This window comes from Rhodnius prolixus, unplaced genomic scaffold, assembly GCF_049639745.1.
Source record: "Rhodnius prolixus isolate KJV_2025 unplaced genomic scaffold, Rpr scaffold_1, whole genome shotgun sequence".
Taxonomy (NCBI): Eukaryota; Metazoa; Arthropoda; class Insecta; order Hemiptera; family Reduviidae; genus Rhodnius; species Rhodnius prolixus.
This window is the reverse complement of record NW_027411581.1, coordinates 3091347-3110788: the sequence shown is the minus strand read 5'-3', so window position 1 is coordinate 3110788 and position 19442 is coordinate 3091347. Positions and strand designations below refer to the sequence as shown.

At 37.3% G+C, this 19442-nt stretch overlaps 2 protein-coding genes and 1 pseudogene across 2 annotated transcripts in view; 1 reads left to right on the top strand and 2 right to left on the bottom strand.

Annotated features, from left to right (window-relative positions):
* The window catches only part of raskol (Ras GTPase-activating protein raskol), a 477784-nt gene that overhangs the window by 417646 nt on the left and 40696 nt on the right, over positions 1–19442 (bottom strand). The window lies entirely within an intron of this gene.
* LOC141446418 (U4 spliceosomal RNA) lies at positions 7365–7547 on the top strand (annotated as a pseudogene).
* On the bottom strand, positions 12128–17503 carry LOC141452614 (uncharacterized). The gene is made up of 2 exons (XM_074124933.1): positions 16290–17503; positions 12128–12780 (listed from the first exon to the last, which is right to left on the bottom strand). Exons 1-2 carry the CDS (start codon positions 17360–17362, stop codon positions 12204–12206), a joined length of 1650 nt encoding a protein of 549 aa, XP_073981034.1. The 5' UTR covers positions 17363–17503; the 3' UTR covers positions 12128–12203.

Sequence of the window (19442 nt, the reverse complement as noted above, 5' to 3'; positions counted from 1 at the left end):
TATGATAATATTTAAATATGGCAATAAAAAAATTAAAAGTAAAGTAATGACTATTTTTTTCAGGCGGGCTTTACGTCCAACTACCAAATTAGGTGTCGTGGACGGAGACGACTAGCAAACATACTTTACTGCAAAATTTCTCATATTAACCATTAAAGGGTATAGACTAGGAATATAGCCTAGTCTAGCAATACATCTTAGCATTGTGGGTCTAGCCTCTAACCGCTCGGCTATCGTGGCGACTAGCAAACATACTTTACTATAAATTTCTCATATTAACCATTAGTGCTGCACGAGAAACGAGACAAACGGTACCGAGACCAAGACCGAGACGAGACTTGAGCAACCGAGACCGAGACCGAGATCGAGACATGATATATATCTCGTCGAGAAATCTCGGTCTCGTCTCGGTTTTTCAAATATTAATTTTTAGCTACAAAATTATAAAATTGTGTTCTTTATTAATAAATAATGATTACGGGTATTGAATTAATTATTAAAAGATACGATTTTATTATATATGTTCAATATTACTACATCTATTTGACTTCGAATTACATAAGTAAAGTAAGCAAAGTAAAGTAATCGCCTATTTTTTCAGGCGGGGCTTTACGTCCAACTACCAATTAGGTGTCGCGGACGGAGGCGACTAGCAAACATATTTTACTATAAATTTCTCGTATTAAACATTAAATAAAATCCAAGGCCTAAGACCGGGAATCGAACCCAGTACCACAATACACATTAGCTTCGCAGGTCTCGCACCGCTCGGCTACCGTGGCGGCCCCCTTCGAATTACATAATTTTTACATAAATTCACTAAATTTAACTATTCATATCATTCATTCATTCAATTTCATAAATTTCACTATTAATAATCTAATACTTTGAACTTTAATATTATTTGAATTATATTTTAGAATTTTGGAATTAGTGAATTTGAAAAAAAAAAGACTATCTATGCATCTAAAAAATATTGCCACAAATTTTCGTTTTTAAGATACTCTTTGCCCAAGCATTGATACATAAAAGAGCTTTTACTGAGTCAGAAGTTAGAGAAGATCTTTTATTAGTCATTATCAACGCAGCTTGCGAAAATAATCTTTCCGATGGCACTGAAGTTGCACAGATACTAAAAATATCTTTTGCCATTCTAGACAAATTTTTGAAGGAATTCTCAAGTGTTTTCCACCATTCTAAAATGTCAACGTCTACTAGTGCTTGGTCTAATTTGGTGTAATTAATTACTTCTGTCTTCCATGCTTCGGTGATATTTGCTGATTTTTGAGCAAATGGTGCAAAAATATTGATGCAGTCGTCGTCGTCGTCAAAAGGTGAATCATCAGATTCTTTATCTTCACCAACAGCCATAACTAATGGAGCGGGAGGTTTGTTGGGAGGTGTATTTTTTATTTCACGAATCGATTTGTTATAGCAGGCAGATATGTTATTTGGGTCTTTCATTTGGCGCGTTTTTAACATCTTTTTGAAATTATATAAAGATATATAACAGTAATAGTAATATATGATGCATTGAAGTGTAAGTAGTTGTCTTCTTTTACACACATTTTCATTACCAATATCTAAATTAAAATAATTATTAGAAAATAATAACATTTTTTGAAAAGATTATTAATAGCAAACCGCTTTTAATACTTAAACAAAAATTCAAAAAACCGAGACCGAGATATCTCGACGAGACCGAGACTTGAGCGACCGAGACCGAGATCGAGACTGCATAAAGTCTCGCCTCGTCTCGGTCTCGTGCAGACCTATTAACTATTAAAGGTATAGACTGGGAATATAGCCTAATACCACAATACATCTTAGCCTATAACCGCTCGGCTATTCGTGGCGCCTATATGGCAATAAATTATTAACACAAATTAATTTTTTGCGTATAACTTCCGGGTCAACAAGCAATAAAAGTTTTTGCACGAAAACAGCTAATTGTAAAAAATAGAACCAACAAATGGATAGAAGAGATTATTTATTTAATTTCGCTTAGTGTTTTCCTTTGAAAGAAAAAGCGGTGTTAGATTTACTGTTTTCAAATTTTCACAGGAAAAACACGTTTCAAGTTACACTCTAAGAAAGAAGGAAACTTAGTGTGTTGTTAGCTGTAGATCCACGAAAAGAAGATTAAAGTAGACAAGAGTGGATAAAAGTTATTATTTCTAAGAGTTTAAAAAATAAAAAAAATCACAATTACGAAAATTAATACATTAGGGAAACGTAAAGAAACGCGACACCCAGAAACACGATCAAAAAGTCCTTGGCAAGGATTATTTTGAACTAAAACCAGCAGCGATATTAGTAAGAGTACAAAATGAATAAATAATAACATCGCATGTTCTCTATTATTGGTAACAGTAGGAATGGAGTAATGGCATGATCTAGCCAGTTGACATGCATAATTTTGGAATGCAATTATATTCTCAATATGGCCGTGATATCAGTAAAGTAACGCCTATTTTATCAGGCAAGCTTTACCTCCGATTGCCAAATTAGGTGTCGTGGACGGAGGCGACTAGCAAACATACTTTACTATAAATTTCTTATAAATTAACCATTAAAGGTTTAGTCTGGGAATATAGCCTAGTACCGCAATACATCTTAGCTTTGCGGGTCTAGCCTATAACCACTCGGCTATCATGGCGACTAGCAAACATACTTTACTATAAATTTCTCATATTAACCATTAAAGGTATAGACTGGGAATATAGCCTAGTACCGCAATACATCTTAGCTTTGCGGGTTTAGCCTGTAACCACTCGACTACCTTGGCGACTAGCAAACATACTTTACTGCAAATTTCTCCTAAAATAACCATTAAAGCTATAGACTGGGAACTGTACCGTAACACATCTTAGCATTGCAGGTCTAGCCTCTAACCGCTCGGCTATACGTGGCGCCTTGATGCCATCTATATCTGAATGGTGTAGAAAATAAATGCCCTAAACTTAGGCATAAAGGCTACCTTGCTGAAGGTTATGCAAGGTTATGGAATATTAGATTAACTTTAGTATAAAAATTATATTTTTAACTAAACTAAGATATATATTTTAATTTAAATTTGCTTTGAATTATTTATTAATATTAATGATTAACAATTGTTTATAATTGTAACAATTGTATCCTCCTGTTGTTAAAACTACATTCGAGTAAGTTTCGTTAAGGAAGTGGTAGAAGTGGGCTTTGCACGCTCCATGGTGCCTTAGCCAAACGCCTCTGAAATAACCATTACTTTAATGGACTGAGCGCCCCACTGTTGGAGACTTTATATATATTGGGGTCATTTACTTGTTTACAAATATTTACACTTTCGACATCAAACAAGAAGTGCTAATATTTTTATAAATCAAATATTTTTTTAACCCAAATATCGGCCGACACTAAAAGTAAATTAATGTTCCCCCATTTACTAGAGCCATCATTTACGCGCCCCGTAAGTACATTACCTGGAAGAAGACGGATATCACACACTTTACTGTAAATTAACCAAGCTAACACATTTCCTACTAAGTAGCCTTGACCTGGAGTAATATAACATAGGTCATGTTACTCAATCACCATGATTATCCCAGTAATCAATCAAGTTGTTTGATGAGATTGATGATTTTTAGAATTTCATGGTTTTTGATGCTTTTTTGATTAGTGGGCACCCTAATTTTCTTCATAGGGACGGTTGTTTAACCCAGAAATCTGGTGTAGACTGGGTCAGCAAAATCTTCCAGTATTCATCTTGTGAAGAGAGAAGCTCTTCTGAAACAGTGGTACTTCATTTGTGATCCTGTGACCCTTTAAAGACATATTAAGTTGAAGATGATTAGATATGACGACATCTCTCGTCTTTATTGATCGGAAATACGGTCGTACTTCCTCATTTTACAGTATCGATTTTTAAGGTTTTTCAGGGGGGGGGAGGATTTCCGCCATATTTTCTTTAAACTTCTTGCGCTCTTTACCCCCACCTAGATCTACAAATTTTATTTTAAACATTCCTTTATGTATACTTAAGGCAGTTCTCCGGGAAAGCTGAAGCTTTCCTTTTAAATTTTCATCTAAGTTTAAAGTGCAGCTTCAGCAGCTGAATACTAACAGGAAATTAATGTGTAATTTAAAACTCAAACTTGAGGAAAAACCGGTTGAGCCTCTTTTCTTCTTCGTGGCTTAGATACACATGGATCTACTACGTGGACTGTCTCCAGTTTCTATTTCTGGATTTATGTATTACTGAGTCAAGAAACGCTTCGCTCTAAGGTACCGACTAACACCGGGTTCTGGGTCAAGTAGGGGCACATCGCATCGATCTGTCTTATTTCATTTTTATGATATACGCCATCCTTTATCCTAGTTTGTCATTGTAACCATGACAACTACTTATTTTAATACATCATCTATTTATATGGAGACTGCTCAGTTTTTCTGGCTAAAAATTAACAAAATTTTAACTTGAACTTTTAACAATTTGAACACAGTTTGTCAGTGCATTCATTGAACTGAGTACAAAGGAAGTGCTCCACTCTTTCGATAAAACTGCAGAAAATCCTATTGCAAGTAAGTGTGTCAGTACAGAGGTACTTTCAAGTTCTTCCAACTCGGAATTTGGTGGGACATTTAACGCTAATAAAAGAACTACAAAAGTTACGACCGTACTCACAATAACTAGTCTTAACTGAGTAGAAGAAGACACGTGCACGTTTATATAGACGACTGGAGACGGATATTTAACAGGCAGTCCAGTTTAAATGACAGTTACATGTGGTTTAGTCTGTCAACAGGGTTCTTTCTTCATTGCTAGCACTGCTTAATCATAGCCCAGTGAATAGAGAAGTAAAGCATGTAAACCGGAAATGTGGTTCTCTCGATCACTATCTCACTGGCCTCTCGAATCTCCAGTTACGTCACAGAATGACTGTTACCACAACACCAATGAGGACAAACTGGCGCCAAAGATGTTTAACTGATCCCTTACTCTGGTAGGAGGTGAAAGATCACGACTGTTTTAAAAGAAACCGCTTTTCTCGGAATTAGGGGATTTCAAAAAGTATTTCCTCATAAAGTAAAGTAAAGTAAAGCATATTTTTTCAGGCCGGCTTTACGTCCAACTACCAAATTAGGTGTCGTGGACGGAGGCGACTAACAAACATACTTTACTGTAAATTTCTCTTATTAACCATTAAAGGTATAGACTGGGAATATAGCCTAGTACCGCAATACATCTTAGCTTTGCGGGTCTAGCCTCTAACCGCTCGGCTACCGTGGCGACTAGAAAACATATTTTCATTTTATTATCAACTAATCAGGCCTTAAATCTTATTGTAAGATTATACACATAATACACCCCATGAGGAAAATATGGAAGCCAATCTTTAGGGAAGACACAGCCTGTCATATTTAGTTAGAGGAGCGGCTCTAACACTTTAGAACTAGAGAAACTCATAATATTTTTATTTCCGCTGAATTTGATCTGATCACAGAACTTCCCCTGGAACGAATGGTTAGAAAAAAAAAAAAGAAAAGAGATAAAAAACAAGTTATGTGAAAAAGTGAACATGAAGATCCCCACACTGGGCGGTGCTGAGATCTCTCCAGGTTCTCCCACAGGACCAATTCAACTCCAGTAAAAAAAAGGCAACCAACACTCGTCCTATAGACTCCCAGAACATGGACACTAAACCAAAAGGAACTAGCGGGAAAGTGATAAACTAAACATAGCATGAGACTTTTACTCAAGGGTGAAGGGCTGTGGAAACTCGTTGGTCCATTTTTTATACCTTGTGTGTGTGGGGGGGAAGCGGAAATGAGAGAAAGGTATCCCTGTGGAAACTGTGAGAAAACAAGCTCCCATTTAACGAGCCTGAAATGACGTACTTTTTAGAAACATTCAGTCTCCACCATTCAACCCTGCAGTGTGTGAACGACACTAATTTAGTTTTTGCTTTTTTTCTCACAAAAAAGTTGTACATCTAATTACCTCTGTTGATTAAATAAAGTTTTACCGGAACTTAGACAAAGTTCTAACTTACTACTACCAGTTTGTTGGTAAGATGGAGTAGCTGAGTCAAATTTTCGATCATATTGTGTGGGTGTGTGGTCAAAATGGAAAACTGCATAAAGATCGAATTTTCTATTTCCTTTGGGTGTGACACGATGAGTCCCGAAGAATGAGTCACGATCGAAGGACAAAATTAGCTAAACAGAAGATTAACTATTAGAATCTCTGGCCGTTCCACATTTTTCCCATAAAAATTCACATTGAAGGGGTTCTTTGGAAGGAATTTGAGTTTAGACTTCCCTAAGGAGCTGTTTCAGAGAATGTACAGACCTGTATAATATTAAAAAGGATTAAATACGAATTTAAAGACGTAAAATTAGATGAACCAATATTAAAATCCGAGAATCGCAATTATGACTGACAGAAATCACTAATTAGGTCAGCTGTAAGAACAATTCTTATAATACAGTATTTTTTAATGAATTAAAATAAGATGTTTTTTGTGTGTACTTAACTATAAATACCGTTCAATAACCTCCTGCTTACTGTTATATTTTTAACCTGACCTCGCTGTAGAAGTGATTTTTTTTTTATTATTTTGTGAATGTGTCTGAGAAATATCCCATGATATTGCTACTTTTTTGTTTCCTCTTTTTTGAAGTATTTTTTCCCAAACTTAATGACCATTAATTAATAAAAATCGTAGGAAATCATACAGGCAATCCAGGGATTCGTAAATCGGGAGGTAATTAGGTAACCTTTTTTTTTTTTTGCAGGGTGGAAGTTGTACTAGCCACTTCTTTTGTGATCTTGGCGTGGCTGAGTGTGAACCCGTTGTAAGCTAACAAATCGAAGAACATTTGATCTGCCATGAACGTCCCTAATTAGGCTTTAGTGAGCAAAATCTTCGGGATGGAGGAAGACACGGCTGATTCCGGGATGTAGTAAAGTAAAGTAATCGCCTATTACTAGGTGAATAGCAAACATATATTACTGTAAATTTCTCATATTAACCATTAAAGGTATAGACTGGGAATATAGCCTAGTACCGCAATACATCTTAGCTTTGCGGGTCTAGCCTCTAACCGCTCGGCTACCGTGGCGACTAGCAAACATAATCGTACTTAACTATAAATTTCTAATATTAACGATTAAAGGTTTAGACTGGGTATATAGCCTAGTACCGCAATACATCTTAGCTTTGCGGGTCTAGCCTATAACCGCTCGGCTACCGTGGCGCCTAGCAAACACGTACTTTACTGTAAATTTCTTTTATTAACCATTAAATAAAATCCAAGGCCTAGACCGGGGGAATCGAACCCAATACCACAATACATATTAGCTTCGCAGGTCACAATATCGTAACCTTGCGCTGTGGCAATATCGTAACCAATGAAGGTCTCCAGAGGTGCGATTACTGCTAGTTGAAAACTATTACCGATTCCGGGATATCCCCTGGAAACTTCTCATACCTTAACATCTTTAAGTGTTACCTTCGTTGACTAACTTACAAGTGATACCCAATTTCAAGATAACTTTTAGGAGTTCTGTCACTCATTTAGAAAGAACTGGTCTTCTAAGCGTGCTCTCAGTCAGCGCACCTTTCTGTAATCCTTGAAGATGCAGATCTTCTTCAGAAAGAAGAGAAACTTCGCGTCTATCCTAGCATCCTCACTACGCCTTTCAAATCATTCATCCTGTAATCCTTAAACTCCCTTCAAAAAAGAATGAGTTAGCAATGGGAAGCGCTGGTTCGGGACCTCAGCACAGGGTCCCCATAATCCCATTTTAATCGGCTCGTCAAGAACAGAGCACCACCAAGACCGGTGTATCAGTGCACTCTAGTGTGCTTCCTTATTTTTTTTTTTTTTTTTTTTTTTTTTGTAAAACGAAATTTATGAATTTAGAATGATTTTTGATTTCTTGTCACTTTTAGGATTACCGAGGCCAATCAGTGACCCTTTGATGGGGTAGGTTATTATTCACTCTGAGGGCATCAGGAAGCGGTTAATCCCATATTGCCAGCTACCCGCCCGTCCTAAGACTTTCATGGGAATAAACTGGATTTTGAATTGTAAACTGGGGGAAGAAGTGTTCTCCCAGAGAACATCTTGGGAGGGTATTGGAGAGCAAGCGTACCCCCAGCACAATGAGAGTGATCCGCTCTTCCTGGAACTTTCCTAGAGAACCCGGATAAGAGGTCTCATCATTGGGGTTGCTGTAGGATCTGCGCTTTAAATTGGGAATAGCTCAAAAGAATCTATTTTGGTCGTAATGCAGCACAACTCGTTGAACAAAAAAACAAATCCAGAAACCGTCAGAATTCTAAAGCACGAGTCCACACTTCCGCTTTGGTAAAACAGAATTGAATTCCACAAAAACAACAAAAATAATGACAACATTGAAAATTTGTGTTTTGCCTTAAGCTGACAATTTTGTGGCGTACCAGTCGAATGAAAATGTAGAATATGGTGCGACGCGGGTGGGTGGGAATATCAATTTAAACGTCCCCCTGCTTCACATCTCATCCTGAGATGGCTCTTCATGGCCTCCTCCCAAAAAAAAAAGATTATTCAAAAGAAACAACTCAAGTAACTTGTTTATAGGAAGCTGCAGAAACGCACAAAATGGAATATAAATAAGATTTAGGATGGGATGCTGAAGAAGATTAAAACAACTGGAAGCGTCAAGAAAAAAAGACAAAAACAGTTTAGTTTTGTAAAAAGCGCGTTGTAAAGGATTATGGAATAAATAGCATCATTAAAATTGGGAGCATTAAGCGCCTAGGCTGAAAACGAATAGGTACGTATAGATGAGTAAGTGGTGCTACTACGTCACATGGCCCCTCTAAAGGGCAACACTAGCGAACCCACTAGCGTAACAGTGAAGTGAAGTGGCTGACGGCTTGCTCTCCCCTTTCTCGTTCGCGCTGTTATAAACCTAAACTGTATGTGGTGAGGGAAGTGAAGCTGTCTCCATGACAACAAACGCAATCAATATACAAGCTCTCACCCTTGCGAACAGGAAAAGTGTGCCCCCTCTTCACCTCCTCACCACCCTCCAAAGATCTTGCCTATTCAATTTTTTGTCTTTTGCGGGAAAAAAAACGGCTTCTCATACTCCAGACTCCAGCTGACAGACGACTGACTCATTCTCATATCTCTCCAAACTCTCCAAAACAAAGTGACCAGCAGAACGAGCTGTTCCTGAGTATCAAATGAACTCAATCATCTACAGATAACTTAGCTATTCTACTTCCGGTTTACCGGAAAAAACTCACAGGACCACAAACGGACATTTCCGGTGCAAAATTCAAAACGAAAATTAAACACGGTCGTAGTACTTCCTGTTTACTTTGTAAGAGGAAGTAAAAGAAAAAAAAGTTTCTATTTTGAACAATCTTTAATCGAAAGGAAGATCTTGAACATATTTTTATAGAATTACCAAACGTTTCAACACGGATGTGTGCCTTCATCAGAGGGCAAGACTTTTTAACTCAATCGTAAAGTTCTCCACGGAAATAAGGCACATGTTGAAAGTGAGTTGATCTTTAAAGAACAGTTTAGTAGCAGGAAGTTAAAGGAAAAAAAACTACGTAATAAATCAAAATTTATTACTATTACTATTGTTCTCCATAAATATTAATTAATTTTTAATGGAGCTCTTGTAATGATGATATACTCAGCGCGGCTAAATAAGCAGCTGTTATGACTTCAGTAGTACATAGCTTACACAACATACTGGCCACCAAACTATTTCTTTAATGGCTGGTTAAATTATGAAGAAAGATGGCAGTTAAAAAAAATAGAAAAAAGAAATAAAATTTAATATAAAAAGAAAAGATTTAGTCCTGGAGACACGTGGCTCCAGTCACTCAGTCATTACTAAATGGCCTGGAATTAAATTTAGCTTGACCACCATTATCCTGAAAAACTTGGTCGATTTTTCAAGGAGATACCACTCACAAGACTTTCTCTTCCTCTAACGGTAATGGTAAACATTTTTTCAAGGTTTAGGTGCCTTTTTGCTTTTGGAGGTAGAATAAGAGAAATGGGGCCTAGGAATGAATCTAGAGAAGAGTTGGTGTAGAAGACCCAAAGAGGCGCCACGGTAGCCGAGCGGTTAAGAGACTAGACCCGCAATGCTAAGATGTATTGCGGTACTAGGCTATATTCCCAGTCTATACCTTTAATGGTTAATATGAGAAATTTATAGTAAAGATGTTTGCTAGTCGCCACGATAGCCGAGCGGTTAGAGGCTAGACCCGCAAAGCTAAGATGTATTGCGGTACTAGGCTATATTCCCAGTCTATACCTTTAATGGTTAATATGAGAAATTTATAGTAAAGATGTTTGCTAGTCGCCACGATAGCCGAGCGGTTAGAGGCTAGACCCGCAAAGCTAAGATGTATTGCGGTACTAGGCTATATTCCAAGTCTATACCTTTAATGGTTAATATGAGAAATTTATAGTAAAGATGTTTGTTAGTCGCCTACGATAGCCGAGCGGTAATAGGCTAGACCCGCAAAGCTAAGATGTATTGCGGTACTAGGCTATATTCCAAGTCTATACCTTTAATGGTTAATATGAGAAATTTATAGTAAAGTATGTTTGCTAGTCGCCACAAATTAATCAGAAATTGATTGAATTTCTTGTCAAAGATGTTACATCCCACGATATCCATCGATCTCTCCAAACAATAGTGAACATCAGTTGTGTCCACATCTATTACGTTCTGAATTGAGCAGTTAGATGACATAAAGACCAGAATACTTCCTTTCTGTGACAGAGTTAGAGAAAAAGTAGGCGAGGGAACTTGAGTTACAATGAAATGAGTTAATGTCCTCCCAAGACAGGTCAACCGTGTCTTTGACTTAGAACCAAGACATCGATGGCTATCTTGATCGCTCGGGTCTCCTAGCTACTGTCACATACAGCCATGTTTTCCCAACGTTTGTTTGTTTGTTCTTTTTCTTTATCGTTTACAACAATCCATTTTACATTACACTAAAAAAAAAAAATAAATAAAGATTAATAAAAAAAAGTAAAGAAACACGAGGACTTCATCAACGGCTTCCTTTGAGTTCATTGTACTTGGTGTATAATTAGCATTGTGAGAGGAATTACTACATCGTCATACATTTTCCAATTCAAGTTTTTCACATTAGAAAAGAAAATGAAAAACACGCAAATCTCAGATTAAAAAAGGAAACAATTTGCATATTTTCAATAAAACTTGGAATTTAGCAAAGTAAAGGTAAAATAATGCCTATTTTTTCGGGCAGACTTTACATCCAGCTACCAAATTAGGTGTTGTGCACGGAGGCGACTAGCAAACATACTTTACTACAAAAATTTCTCATATTAACCATTAAAGGTATTGACTGGGAATATAGCCTAGTACCGCAATACATCTTAGTTTTGCGGGTCTAGCCACTAACCGCTCGGCTACCATCTGAAAACTTGGAATTTTTATTAAATAACAATAGTACTACAGAATTCTCTAAATTACCCACCGGAAGGAAAAGCAAGATTTCCTCCTCCCACTGGATACACTCATAAAATTAAAGTTCCAAAAATGAAAAATGTTTAAAGCAAAACTAGAAAGATAAATTAAATGAACATCTTATACTATGATATTTAAAGAGTTCCTAATCGCCTGAGTAGGTTCTTCGATTCGAAATGGATGTGGATGTTGGATGTGGTCAAGATTGGAGCGTTTTGCTGTACCGTACAGAGTTCCAAGTCCAGATTATTTCCAGATCGGGGCCAGTACACTATATAGAGTTCTTTTTGATCGTTATCGTCGGTTTGGGAAGTTAGTGGAGTAGTGTTTTGATCATTCTGTCGCTTGAGCCCGAGTATGGAAGTTCCTCGTGAGGCGTTTGTCGAAGTAGAGTCCAAGATATCGTACATTATCTGCCGGAAGTATAGGAATATGGTTCATGTAGATTGAAGGGAGTACTTTTTGGTCAAGGGTAATGGGTTATATGGTGAAATTTGGCCTCGTTGATCTTTACTCTCCTCCCCATTTGCGAAACCAGGGTTCAAGGAAGATGAAGAAGATGAGATTGCATGGGTCGAATGGAATTTACCGGGCAAAAAAAAAATAAATAAATATACTTAACTTTGAATTCTCTAATCTTAATTTCTACAATTGTTTGAACAACAAAATAATTTACAGAGTGTAGATTTTAATTGATTCATTGATTGAGTACTTTCATATTATCCATGTCGACCGGAACGAATTTCAGTCTACCTTCGCAACATTCTTCGGCAACAGGTTTGAAAAACGGCGGTACCGGTATTTCCGGTGCTTCAGTTTCACCAAATTTCGGTCTATAACCTTTCTTGTACAATTCAATAAACTCATCTTTATGTTCATCAAAGAAGTACAAGTTCCTCAGATTGAACGTATCAGCTGGAAATGGATACGAATCGTTCATATAATCGTAGTAAGGTTCCGGTTCTAAAAGGTCGTCCATCAGTTCACTCCAGTCCTTCAACACTGGACAATCTAAAGCCCATTCCAGTAGTTGTCTACTTGGTAGTTGATTAGCCGCGCATGGTGGCAATTCGCCGGCACCACATTCATGGTATTCTGATTGATTGCCGAGTACAGTGAACGTTTGGCCAAATTTTATTGAAATCTCTTGTAAATATGCGCGTACTTCTTCATTGCCTTCTTCGTTGGCATCTTCTTCGTGATCGTCGAACGGTGGAAATTCACGATCATCATTTTCTATCAGCAATGGACGACACATGACAAACACTTTGAATCTGTAGGGTGCAAAAAAAAGATGAACAATAAATTATTTGCTCACCAGATAAATACGTCAAACCTTGTCTCACTTCCTCTTGCTAATCACCGAGGAGTTTTTACCGGAAGTGTGAACAAAATCAAAAATTCTCACGCATTTCACTTACTTCAGCTAAATTACTGACTCAGATTCAAGACCTTGCTGTACCTGGCAGGAGAGAATACAGGACGTACGAGCACTCCTCTGTACTTGAGGACAGTTCAGAGCTACATGACGTAACCGGATACTAAAGATGGAGATGGCCTATTTTTTCAGGCAGACATTACATCCAACTACCAAATTAGGTGCCGTGGACAGAGGCGACTAGCAAACATACTTTACTTGTAAAATATTAACCATTAAATGTATAGACTGGGAATATAGCCTAGTACCGCAATACATCTTAGCTCTGCGGGTCTAGCCTCTAACTGCTCAGCTACCGTGGCGACAACCAAACATACTTTACTGCAAAATTTCTCATATTAACCATTACAGGTAAAGACTGGAAATATAGTCTAGTACCGCAATACATCTTAGCATTGCGGGTCTAGCCTCTAACTGCTCAGCTACCGTGGCGACAACCAAACATACTTTACTGCAAAATTTCTCATATTAACCATTACAGGTAAAGACTGGAAATATAGTCTAGTACCGCAATACATCTTAGCATTGCGGGTCTAGCCTCTAACCGCTCGGCTAACGTGGCGCCTGGGAGATCTATATTTAGCTTAGCGCAGTTATGATTTTTCTTTGGACAATTTTTTTTTTTTAAAAAAACATCCAAAAAATGTTTACTTAATCAGAATTCCACTGCTGCATAAGACAACCAAAGTAAAGTAAAGTGCCTATTTTTTCAGGCGGGCTTTAAGTCCAACTACGTAATTAGGTGTCGTGGGCGGAGGCGACTAACAAACATACTTTACTGTAAAGCTAATATGTATTGTGGTATTGGGTTCGATTCCCCGGTCTAAGGCCTTGGATTTTATTTAACGGTTAATAAAGGAAATTTAGGCGCCACGGTAGCCGAGCGGTTAGAGGCGGTTAAGGTAACCAAGTACCATGGAAATTGTTTGTAAAAAAAAATTCAGGGAAATGTACGGTGGTTTTCCTGATTATAGTTTTGATGAAAATTAAATGTAGCCCAAAGAAAAGGATGTGAATTTTCTGATTATGGTGAAAATTTATGGATTAGAAAAGCAGAAAATGTTGGACATCAGATTTTTTCCTATTTAAATGAAGAAAATTCCTACCACCGTGTCAAGTAAGAAACTGCACTCAAAACTACAATGCAACGGAAATTCTTCAGCTGCTGGTTAACTCCTCCCCCACTCCTGCTCTACCAAAACAGTGACCTGTTGTGGTTATAACCGGATGTGCGGGTATCATAGAATTCCCAGGTTGGGTATAACCGTCTAGATCTGAATTAAATCAACCATTTTTCCGTAAAATTATTTCTATTTTTAGAATCCCAAGAAAAGAGAACACCCGAGGGAATCAATATTGTTCAATAACAATTCCCGTTCTACTCTCCCCCCCCCCAAAAAAAAACGGGACAGTATTTACGATCGTGTCAGCTTTTTTAAAAAATTTTTTGATATTCCCTAGAAATAATAAATCGACACATTAATTCGTGCCCGATTTCATCAATATATCTTTTTTATTCATTTCGCCATTGGCAGATCAGCAGGAAGTGGTAGAATTGCGAACTGGATCAAATCAATTAACCAGAAAGGAAATACGCCTTCACAGAAGAAGTTTAAGCTTTTTTTTTTTTTTAATTTTCATGAAAACACCTCTAAAATTTTCATTATCAAAATTTCATTCGCAAAGTTCTGGTAGAAAATTTGGTGTTTTTTTTTTAAGGAAAAGTCAAGAGGGAGTTCACACCAGATTTTCCCATCATTTAATCTAAGAAAAAGAAAAAAAGAAAAACGTCGAAAATACGCTCCTTAATGATTTCAAGTTTTAATTAAAGAGATTTTCCTCATAAAAGAAAGAAAAAGGAGAAGACAGAAAATTGATCTTCCACTACTTGCAGGAGGTGGTAATTTCGCTAGAAGATTACAGCCCATTAATTACAAGTTAGCACAGGTACGCCAAAGGCGTTCTTTCCTCCCACCCTCTCAGGTCTGCTAACATAATCAGTTTTGGAGAATGCAACCAAGAATTATTAAACACCATTATTATATTTTCCATCGCGACTACCAGAAAACCTATGATAAGAATTTGACGCTTAAATCTTCCATGGACATGGTTTTTTTTTTTCATCTTGATTCTTACTACCTCTTATTCCTAGTAAAGCGGAAGTAAAATGATTGTGACGTCATGAAGCCCAGATTTTCCCCCGGAAATACATTCTTTGAGTTTCCCTGCTGAATTCATAAAAGTCTGCGGGGAAAACTTTACAACTTTTCCGGTATTCCTTAAGCTCTTCTGATAGATTTTAGTTTTTCCTCTTAGCAACAATAGATGCGAAGAGGAGATTTGGGTATGTTTTTAGCTGTAGATGAGGTTGATGTCGAGGAGTACAGCAACGAAATCGAGATTCAAGTAGCTATTTAGGCATGAGCGGATAATTAGATTTGATTAGGGAGGCTGAAGGGCTAAATAGAATAAAGGATAAGATTACTGACTAAGAGTTTAGTGACTAACTTGCCGAGGGGTAGGCCTCGACTAGGATGGTTGAGCGACGTACAGGACGATTTGGAAGCCCTTGGTCAGCAGAGATGGAGAATGTCGGCAAGAGACAGAGAGAGGTGGAGAGCTGTAATGGCTGTCGCTCGGGTCCTTCATGGACCGTTAAAGCCCTTGAGTAAGTAAGTAAGTATTAACACTAACTTAAGAACGAGCTTAAATTACAATAACTACAGAGTAAACTAAATATAAACTACTTCTAAAAGAACTGGCTAAACTGAATGACGAGTAGAGTAAGATCGTGAAGAGAGTCTAAGAATGAATCCTGATTGTGTGAATGCAATGCCCTGAATGCGATTGAATGTCCCCAGTGGTGGTCTGGCGTCCTTATATACTCTGATGCTTGGGGCAGCTTCTGTTGTTCTGAGCCCCTACCTGGCTTTAACCATTTATACCTTTCTAGAATTTCCTGATTCTATGACAACACACTCGTCACATCAAATACAATCTAAGGCAGAAAAGGAAATCGTACCGGGTATCCCCTTGGCCTCTAACCAATTAAGCCATCTTGGCGCCTATTATTTACCATTTTGAGCGGCTAAAACCAATGCTAGCTAAGGGTTTTTGGAAACTAATCCACCGCTTCCTGATCGATTATCCGTGGAAAGATTGGTAGGTAGATATAAGCATTACCTCAATAATAATTAGCAGGGACGCTGGGAGTTTACCTCTTAGTGAGCACCAAGATTAATAATGTAAGTACCAAGATGTACAACAACATCTCGGAGGAAGTGACATGAGAGGAAACCTCGGCAAATCAGCTGAGAGCAAGACACAAGTACCTGGCATACTCACTTTGACGTCGTAAAGGTGATAGTGGAGAAGATCTTCAATTTGAGCACCTGTTGAGCAAACTGTGACCATTTCAGCGTGCTTACCAAACGTATCGCATCAAACAAAGACAGCTCTAAACATAAAATGCCCAAGCCATTGTTGACAATCACACAGCCGGTGATAATCCCCGTATTTCTGTCCGGTTTCACCGTATTATAATTCAAATTATGCACCATATCGACAATTTCTTGTTCTATTGGCAGTTCATCATCGGCTAGCGGGCGATTATCATAAGAAAATATACAGGCGATCATGTGCAAAGCGTAAGTTCTGCCACGATCTTTTTCATAGCTCTCTTTCAGTATAGTTTTAAAGGATTTAACACCATACTGATCGACCACATCCTCCGGCGGTATGTCGATATCGAGCTTCAGCAGTTCTTGTAGGTAACTGTCTGGATAGAAATCTAAAAATACCGCTGAAGGAGTTTTTACTGCTGCATCGTCTTCATCACCTTCTGTCAAAATCTTAGATAGAGTACTTTTTTTTTTACTTTTGACTTTACTGCTGGCAGTCTTCACTTGACAGTCTTCAGCCTTCTTCCGTTTTTCTGCAGCTTCTTCAGCAACAGTTTTCTTATCCAACCTATCTCCTATTTGACCTTCATCTTCAATAAAATCTTCTTCATTCACTAAAACGTTAATATCTAACCCATGGTTGATTATATCTTGGTGATTCTGGACGGGTGGTTTAAAGCGAATATGTTTTTTGACCATCACGTCGTAGAAAAGTTCACGTATGCTCTTTTTGTCATCCACCTCTTCAAAGTCCTTCAGATTGTCCATTCCTTCAGTGCATACTGATGATAGTGATGAAGGTGTATCGATTTCACTCAGTCGGAGTTTCAATTCTTCAGTGAGGAATCCTTCTGGCAGGCGATCTAATAGATACAGATACTTCCTTCGGTAGGATTCCAACAGTTCATGTTCATCAATGCTGACAACTTTCTCTTCTTCAGAACTAAGATCTTGGCTTTCTAATTTAGAAAATTCTCCGGCTAATAAACTTCTACGCTCTTTTTCATCTAAATCCATTCTTCTTCACCACAACCAATCACCTAACACTATTTTTCTTCTTTATTTTAAGTAGAACTTTTAATTATTAATAGAATAAACACAACCCAAAACAGAGAAACACTTGTTTAAACTGTTTCCATAGTAACGCCCACCAGATATCTCTAAGCTCGCTTAGGCAAATCGATTCTTTCGATACTCTAAAAATAACAAAACAAAATTAAGGTAAAAAAATACTCGCATGAATTCCTGTTACAAAAATTTTCAAAGCAGCAATTTATACAAACTCTGAAATTTAAATTTAGCACATTAGAGGTGCCTCAGAGGGGGGGAATCTTAACCTTATTTTATATACGCTGGTAGAACTAACGCCTAAGGTTGCCTCAATCTCACTGTATGTCACATGACGATCTTGCATTATTAGTTTTTGCACAGCATCAATGTTTTCTGACACATGAACTGATTTTGGACGACCTTCACGATTTTCGTCGGTGAGCGAACGACGACCACGATTGGATTCGTTATACCAGCATTTCACAGTGGCAAAGGATGGGGGCTTTATCGCCAAAAGTGGAAGTAAGTTGATCGATGCACGCCTGTCTTGATAATCCACGTCGAAAGTCGTAATAAATCATTGCACGAAAATTTTCACGAGTTAATTCCATTTTTTCGCAAGAGACACAATTTTCAAGTGACTGTGTAAACAACAAACAATCGCGCTCAAATAACAAAACGTTCTAAAAAAGGTTATGGTCAAACTTTCAGATAGCACCTGACAACACTCAGTGTTGCCAACGATCAAAATATAAGTAGTGCCCCTTGTACACTTCAAATATGTATATATTTTTTACTAAATAAACAAATCTTTATCTATCTATCAAAGTTCCAAAGGTTTCACAGCGGTAACCGCTCGATTGTAAACGCAATTGATCAACAGGTAAGAAGAGGCCGTTTCTAAGCATAAGCAAGTTGAAATAAAAATTGCAGTAGTCATTTTAGAGAACAATCCATAAAAAAATAATAATAATAATAATAGTCAAGTTGGTAACACTTCCGGTTTCCGGACTTTATCCAAACCTTACTGTGCTTGTCCTTACAGGCATAGAAGATGAAATATCGAATTTTCAATGGTTGACCCCACAAAAAAGACATATACATAAAGGCCAAATAATAAAAGCTACATTTTGGAATAAACCAGACGTCGAAACCAGACAATAACATGAGAGGAACATATTATTCTGTCTCACTCTGGCGTAAGAGGAAGTCAGGTGTAACCAATGATAATTTCCAGAAGAAGAAGTCAACTGAGTGTTCGTCTTTTAATTCCAGGACCCACCAAATCCATACTTCCTGTGTCAAAACTTCAACATACACGTCAGCACTTATCGTAGTAAGAGTCGTATCAATCGCTAGGAATTATTTACTCTCAAAAACAATAAATTTCTAGAATTTATAACAAATCGAGTAATAAAGATGACCAAACAGTATAGTTACAAGATTCTTTCCATATGTAACGGGATAAGAAGTGGTAACTATATATTATGTTTTAGTAGAAACTCATAGATGTAATTTCATACGAATATGAGTGGGATATACTAATGCACAAGTTATCTTGTACAATTAATAAACACCGTTATGGAAACCAATTATCAGATAGATTCACACCATATAGGAGGACAGGCCACACCCCCCCGGCTTCAATGACAACGCTCAAATCTCCTCAGTCATCGTAATGTTATTGACCCTGATTTGGTCCCAAAATTTAAATACTTGATGAATCAGTAAATTGCTTTACTGAAAACAAATTGACTACGTTTAGCGTTTACTTGATTAGAGCTAAAATAAGATAATTCTGGAATATATCCCAAAATTGAAGACAAGAAGTCAAAACTGCAACGCGCTCTCAAAACACTAAAAAATCAAAGATATTCCAAAATAGTTTAAAAAAAAAGGGAAGAGCAATTAATAGGACATCGCTAATCACGAAATACATACCATAAACTTTTTGGAAAACATACGTCGTAATTCATAAAATTAAATCATTTCAATCAAACGATAATTTTAGGATTATAGCTCATCAAAACCAATTATTCAAGTATTT